General features: G+C 38.4%; 1 protein-coding gene across 2 annotated transcripts in view; it reads right to left on the bottom strand.

Annotated features, from left to right (window-relative positions):
- Positions 1 to 505: 505 nt before the first annotated feature.
- Positions 506 to 7,016, bottom strand: part of TRPC6 (transient receptor potential cation channel subfamily C member 6) — a 39,957-nt gene continuing 33,446 nt past the window's right edge. The window contains exons 9-12 of one of the 2 annotated variants that reach the window (XM_009281334.2): positions 6,722 to 6,741; positions 4,181 to 4,253; positions 2,212 to 2,287; positions 506 to 657 (exon numbers count right to left, since the gene is read on the bottom strand). In XM_009281334.2, coding sequence (XP_009279609.1) covers positions 506 to 657; positions 2,212 to 2,287; positions 4,181 to 4,253; positions 6,722 to 6,741 — 321 coding nt within the window. Of the gene's footprint in view, positions 658 to 2,211; positions 2,288 to 4,180; positions 4,265 to 6,721; positions 6,742 to 7,016 lie in introns of both variants that reach the window. The other variant, XM_009281333.2, reaches the window with a different exon arrangement.

Below are 7,016 nucleotides of genomic sequence, written 5' to 3'. Positions count from 1 at the left end.
TCCTGCACATTTTTAAGAAAGGCAGTTAGTTTTTTGGTTTTTTTGCTAGTTGGGAATGCCTGAAAAATTAAATAGCTTTTGATATAAATATGTAAAAACCTGGAATTTTCCTCTTTTGCTTCATAAAAATATATGTAAGAATGTCTACAAAAGGAAATTTGCAAAAATAACCAGTTAATGTAGGAAAAGTTTAGATTTATGCTTTTAATCTTTCATGACTGGGCTTATAAAGATTCACTGTAATTCTAAAAGAGGTAAATTGAATATTAAAATTATCCTAAATTAACTCTTCTTCAGCAGGTAAAGAATAAATAAGTATCTTCACTCAAGTGGTATCTCCTCCCTACTGTAGACCCAGAGGATTTGCCACTGTGCTTTTTCAATAAAGAACTGGAATGATTTAATTTCTGAATCTGTTGTAGAAATGTGAGTTAGACTTGAGAAAAACAGAAATATGGCTTTAAGTGAATTATTAACGTTCTGTTGCATTTCTTAAACATTTAGGTTATCTCTTGCTTTCTTCTTCCTTAGAGTCAATTGACAGTTTTTCCCCAAGTTTCCTTATGAGTTCTGCCAGATCTTCAGAATTTTGAGATTTTTCCTCAAGGAGTTCATACCGGAGACTTGAGATGTCCTGTTTGATTTCCTTCAGTTCACCTGTAACAGACATTAGAAGATCACACTATTAAGAAACAAAGGAAAAAACAGCATATCCTCACAGTTATCATGGGTTTTCTCTGGATTTCTTTGTTGAAACACAAAAAGCGGATGTTCTGCTGCCCATTGGTGGATAGTGGCTTAGGAATAGGAATATGAAGATGCAGTTCAGGAATCAAACAAATTTGAAGGCAAAAGTGTGAGAGATCACATCAGTTCACAAAACTCAAAGGATCCGTTAGATGGAAGCTGCTGTTCTGCTGCAAGAGAGATCACAGAATCATAGAATCATGGAATCATGGAATCGTTTAGGTTGGAAAAGACCTTTAAGATCATCGAGTCCAACCGTAAACCTAACACTGCCAAGTCCACCACTAAACCATGTCCCTAAGCACCACGTCTACACGTCTTTTAAATGCCTCCGGGGATGGTGATTCAACCACTTCCCTGGGCAGCCTGTTCCAGTGCGTGACAACCCTTTCAGTGAAGAAATTTTTCCTAATATCCAACCTAAACCTCCCCTGGCGCAACTTGAGGCCGTTTCCTCTTGTCCTATTGCTTGTTACTTGGGAGAAGAGGCCGACAGCCACCTCGCTACAACCTCCTTTCAGGTAGTTGTAGAGAGCGATAAGGTCTCCCCTGAGCCTCCTTTTCTCCAGGCTAAACAACCCCAGTTCCCTCAGCCGCTCCTCATAGGATTTGCGCTCTAGACCCTTCACCAGCTTCGTTGCCCTTCTCTGGACACGCTCCAGCACCTCAATGTCTTTCTTGTAGTGATGGGCCCAAAACTGAACATGGTATTCGAGGTGCGGCCTCACCACCACCAACTACAAAAGGACAATCACTTCCCTACTCCTGCTGGTCACACTATTTCTGATAGAAGCCAGGATGCTGTTGGCCTTCTTGGCCACCTGGGCACACTGCTGGTGCATATTCAGCCGGCTGTCGACCAACACCCCCAGGTCCTTTTCTGCAGATCATGCAGATCAGGGGTGCCTGAGTCTTCCTGGCCAGCCACAAGGCCTCTCACTGTCCAAAAGAGAGCGGTCCTCTCCTTTTCCTGCTGCACTAAGTGTCTTTCTAGCATCAGAGGGGTGCAAACAGATGACAACATTTCTGTGAAGTGCATTCACTAGCTGTTTCCAGCTAATAAATCACACCAAAAAAAGGCTGAAGTGTGTGTATCCCCATATATGAATCCCCAATGAGAACACATATCCACACAAGGAGGAATTCATACAGAGTGCCCCAAACCAGCTGCTGCATTAAATGCAGCCTCACCATGGGAAATGCATGGGCATTACTAGAAGTAGCAACAATTTTCACAAGAAATTGTCAGATCAGTGATAGTTTCTGATGGGAGAGCAGAGGCAGAAAGTCACATCTCTTCCTTAACTTCAATTTCATGTTAATTTTACATCTTGCACTTGTAAACATGTCAAGTGGATTAAGTATTTTGGAAACATTTTTTTCAAGTGGCATATGTAAGCACTTTAATTACTTTGTTTTGATTCTCTGATTAGAGATAAACATACAATTCATCAACATACTCACCTTCATTGACTTCATCACTTTCCTTATCTATCTGAGCTTTCAGTACATATCTTTTAATGAGACGCTTCATTATTTTCTGCAGAGAAGATAAAAAGAAAAAAAGAGTTTTCTTAGTTGGACTTCCTAGTATTGCTGACATTTCAAAATACGAGCTCTGTTACCTTCAGATATTTCAGTGTAGGACTTACCAGGTTAAAGGAATATAATGTAAAAATCTCTGCTTTCATCTACAGTAGATATTTAAACTTTATGATTCTGCACATATATGTACATGAAAGTTAGAAAACTAAACACATCTTACGAATGTTATCATTTACAAAGCTTAACCTACTACTGGAGTCTATGAGAATGATTAATACAGTTGCAGCTTTGATCTCCATGTAGGTGAAACCATCTAGCCTTTATTACTACCAGAAGATGATAATGACCCTGATTAGCAGTGCTAATTGCTAAACCCTTTTGCCACTAGATTATTTTAATCTATTTTCTATTATATTTGATAAGTTATCTTTTCCCAATGTGAGGCTTAGAGAAAATGGGACCCACAATTCTGAGAGTCATTTAAGCATCTCAGCTGGGACTCATCTAACCAAATACAGATATTTTCTAATGTAAATATACATATCTGTGGCAGTCACCTTTAATTTCCTCTATGGATAGAAAAAGCAAACCTGAGAGCACAGTTCATCTCAGACAACTAAAATTGATCAAATAAATCATACCATTAGAATGACTACTCTTTCTGCTGACAATAAGGGGAACCTAGGCCAGCAAATTTATATGTAAATTTTACCTTTCCAAGAAAAATGAATTCCACCCCTGATTCTCCCATTAGTTCAAATTACTTGAATAAGAACGAGGTATCTAATTACCTTTGAGGATCTGTCTTTGTATCTTTGGGTTTAATATTTTTACATGGTGTAATCCATGACAACACAAAACTTTTTGGTTTTCACTACAAGATATAAAATATACATAGGTTTATGTGTCTGCTTTTGTCTCCACAGTAATAGACCTGACCAGAGGTGGTTGTGAGGTGAATCATCCCAGATTAATGGTTCCAGATCATCACTATAGTCATGCTTGCAAGGTCAGCAGCTGTACTGTTTATTCTAATAATCTGAGAATGTTTCAAATACAAAGCCACACATCCTCACGTTTATGGGATAAATTTGTAATCTTAATATTTATCACGGCATCGTAATGAAATTGGCTGTGAAAAAGTCAGGGAGTTTCTGGAATAGACCTGTGCAGACACTGCATAATATAAGAGTGGAGCAGAGCTCAAGAGGAAAAACTTTTTTCTGTCTTATGGTTAAAAAAGGTATACTTGTTTTCTATATGCTTTTGCATTCAGATAGTCTTGTTCTATTGCCCAGGCAGCTCTTGCTTCTTCCTTTCCACCTACTTTGTAGTATTACAGGAAGGAAAGGAGCAGCCTCTGGAACAGAATAGCTGAGCTTTATGTGGGCTGTGCTGGGTCTTTTTATACTTAACTGCACAAAGGCTCATTGCAGTTGTTTAGGAGGCAAAGAATAAACAGACTGTATTGATAAGCATAAAGGCTGAAAGATATTTGCAGTGCTTGAGGTATTAGTATATAGAGGTGTGGCACAATAAGCTGAGCTACTTCAGCAAATGGAACAGGAAGATTTTGGGTTTCTGTTTGGTTTTCTCAGTTCGCACTGTGCGGTTGAGGACTCAACCTGTCTCCAAAATTAAAAACATTTTTCAAGCGCTTTAAAATATTGCACTATAAGGGTAGCATTTAAGAAACAAAGAGGAGAGAAAAACACCCTCAGATTGTACTGCAAATACCTAAATCATTGCATTTACTTCTGATATATACAAGGTCTGTGGATTTATTTTTGATTCATGTTGTTTAACATAAATTCAAAACTGTCCTGATGCTGTGAGTCTGCCAGTTCTACTACTTCTTGATTTTGTTTAAAAATAAACTGTTTTTTACCTGGTATTGCCTTGGAGGATTGTTTAAACTGTTTAAGTGGATTTCATCTGAGCTTCTTATACTTGATTGCTTCCTTTGACCAAGCTGAAATGGAAACATTATTTATAGTACAAAATAAATAGAAGAACAATATGGTTAAACTACCTCATGCATATGTCGTATGACAGAACATTAACTGTTAAGTTCAATTTGGGGAGTATTAAATTACTGTGGTAAAGTCCTCGTACCTGTGCAGAATTTCATCACAAGAGCTGAAACAAACCCTTTCAGACTGTGATGTAGGAAAGTGAGAACTGGAAGGTTTTCTCCCTTTACTCTGCCTCTCACCTGCTCCTAACATGCCCAAGGGACCAGAGCAAAGCAGCCACCTCCCCGCGGGCTTTCCCTTGCTCCTCAGGTGCACAGGAGGGCAATCCACATCAGGAGGAAGGCAGCACTGGTGTGGCACAGCTTTGTCGGCAATGGATGAGGGAAAGTCAGGGCAGAGTTGTGGGAGAAGCCAAGGAAGAAGAAGAGATGGCAGCATTACCCCTTTCCTTTCTTTCATAGCACTTGCCCATAACTAATGTGACCTCCACTACCACAAAACACACAAGGAGTTTGCTTCTCCCCTCACTTGCACTAATGGCTGAATGTAATCAGTTGTGCAGTTCATGCCAGGGACCACAAAATTATCAGCTGACATTTTTGAGTAGCATCTTCTTTACTACACGTGCTGAAAGAAAAGGGCATCACTCCCCAATAAAACACCAAGGATGCAATTTGCAGGCTTCATTACTGATTTACATCTTTGTGAAGGAGTAAAGCGTCACAAAATAGTGAACTGAGACTCAAGCTGAATGACTAGGCTGCGGTAAGAGTGAATAACAACTGTCAAAACGAAATGAATATTACTTTAAATTGATAATGGGGCGAGTCCAATGAGTAATAGTACAAGAAATTAAAAAAAAGTGAAATATAAATCATGGTTGATCTGAATGAGGAATAAGTGGGACTGTCACTAAAAAGTCAGTTCTCTGTAATTATACATGGTCCAATAAAATGTTTACTGTTTTAAAGCATGGAGCTATCATTGCAGTGTCTCAGATCCTGTGGGATCGTGTTGTACTTCCAGTGAGGTTCTCCATGTTGGTTATCTCTGTGTCTTAATGCATGGAGCACCTACAGATAAGCAACCTGGGGCACTTTGAAGCCTGGTAAGTAATATGTGGGATATGCTGCAATATAGTTTGGTGGGGAGGAAAGCAGGTGAGGGTTAGATGCTTATGCAGCTGTGCAGGCATGTCACACATCAAGAGAGTCCACAACACAATGCCTGATGTTAATGAAGGCTAAAGCCTTCATGTAGCCATTTCTCCTGCAACTGAAATTATTATAACCTCTTGAGGTAAAACGGGAACTTCCCAGGGTTGTACTTTGATAATAAATGGAAGTAGGAATATGGAATACGTGATAAATATTCACCAGATGTCAATTAGAAAATGATAAAAACATCTCAGCAGACAGCTTTACTGGGGCTTCGTTTAACACATGTACTAACACAAAGGCTAAAATAAAAAACTTGGGAATTGTATAGGTGTAAAAAGGCTGAATGAGGCATCAGATTCAGTTGTTTAACCAGCAATGAGGACATCAATTAAAAGTCTCAATTCTCCCAGCTGCTGCAGAGCTTGCTCCTTAAAAGTCTTCTAGTTTTCTAGAATTCAAAATAACTTTATATTCACTTTAACAGTAAAGCAAACAAGTCTTAATGAATTTGCAAACAGGGAATAGTTTAAATATTTTTAGATTGTGTTTAGCATTTCATAGAATCATAGAATGGTTTGGGTTGGAGGGGGCCTTTAAAGGTCATGTAGTCCAACCCCCCTGCCGTGGGCAGGGACATCTTTCACTAGATCAGGTTTGTACTTTGGTATTTTTTCCTGAAGACTACACTTATTGGTAAAATATATTAATTTGCAATTAATATGAAGTTAACACTGAATTTGAAATTTCTTTTTGTTCTTTAGAAAGATTCACAATATCTATACACCTACTTCTAAAAATATTATATATCTATTCAGACTATGTTTATTTGACTAAGCAAAAATAATGATAGAAGACATATAGTAGTATATAAATAGATATATAAATAATTAATGTTTATCTCTAACATATTAACCTGAATTTGGATGGAAATTGAATTAAAGGTGTATAAAAAGGGCAAGTTATTGTTGCTTTTTCTTGCTTGAATAAAGCTACCTTACATGTTTTGAGTATATATTAGAAAACGTAAGTTTATCTAAATGTTTTAACTTAAACTATGTATCTGATTTATTATAAAAAATAGTGGCTAGTGAGTTTACACGACTATGTAATCACTATGTCTTTCAGAATTTTAGAACTAATAATACTCTCTTGGGCCTCACCTTTACTACTAGATTAAAAGAGAAAAACAATCTTCCTGCTTTTTCAGCTCCTGGTTTCCTAACGCACAGTTTTTGGAAATAATGTAGTAGAATAAGAGGAAGCATACTCTTCCTCTGCAGTGGCAGGGGAAACCTGCCCTGGCCAAAGCTGCTCTAGGGTGTGAGCTTGGGCTCCGGCTGTGTGTCTGGTGTCTCAGCCCTTCTGGATCTCTGACTTTTTCTGCAGCTGTGATACCATTCATGATCCTGTGTTGTGGTTTAACCTCAGTCGGCAACTGAGCACCACGCAGCCGCTCGCTCACTCCCCCCACACCCCGGTGGGATGGGGGAGAGAATTGGAAGAGCACAAGTGAGAAAAACTCGTGGGTTGAGATAAAAACAGTTTAATAATTGAAATAAAATGATAATAATAATAATAATAATAATAC

Source organism: Aptenodytes forsteri, unplaced genomic scaffold (genome assembly GCF_000699145.1).
Source record: "Aptenodytes forsteri isolate BGI_AS27 unplaced genomic scaffold, ASM69914v1 Scaffold212, whole genome shotgun sequence".
NCBI lineage: Eukaryota > Metazoa > Chordata > Aves > Sphenisciformes > Spheniscidae > Aptenodytes > Aptenodytes forsteri.
This window is presented reverse-complemented; position numbering and strand designations above follow the sequence as displayed.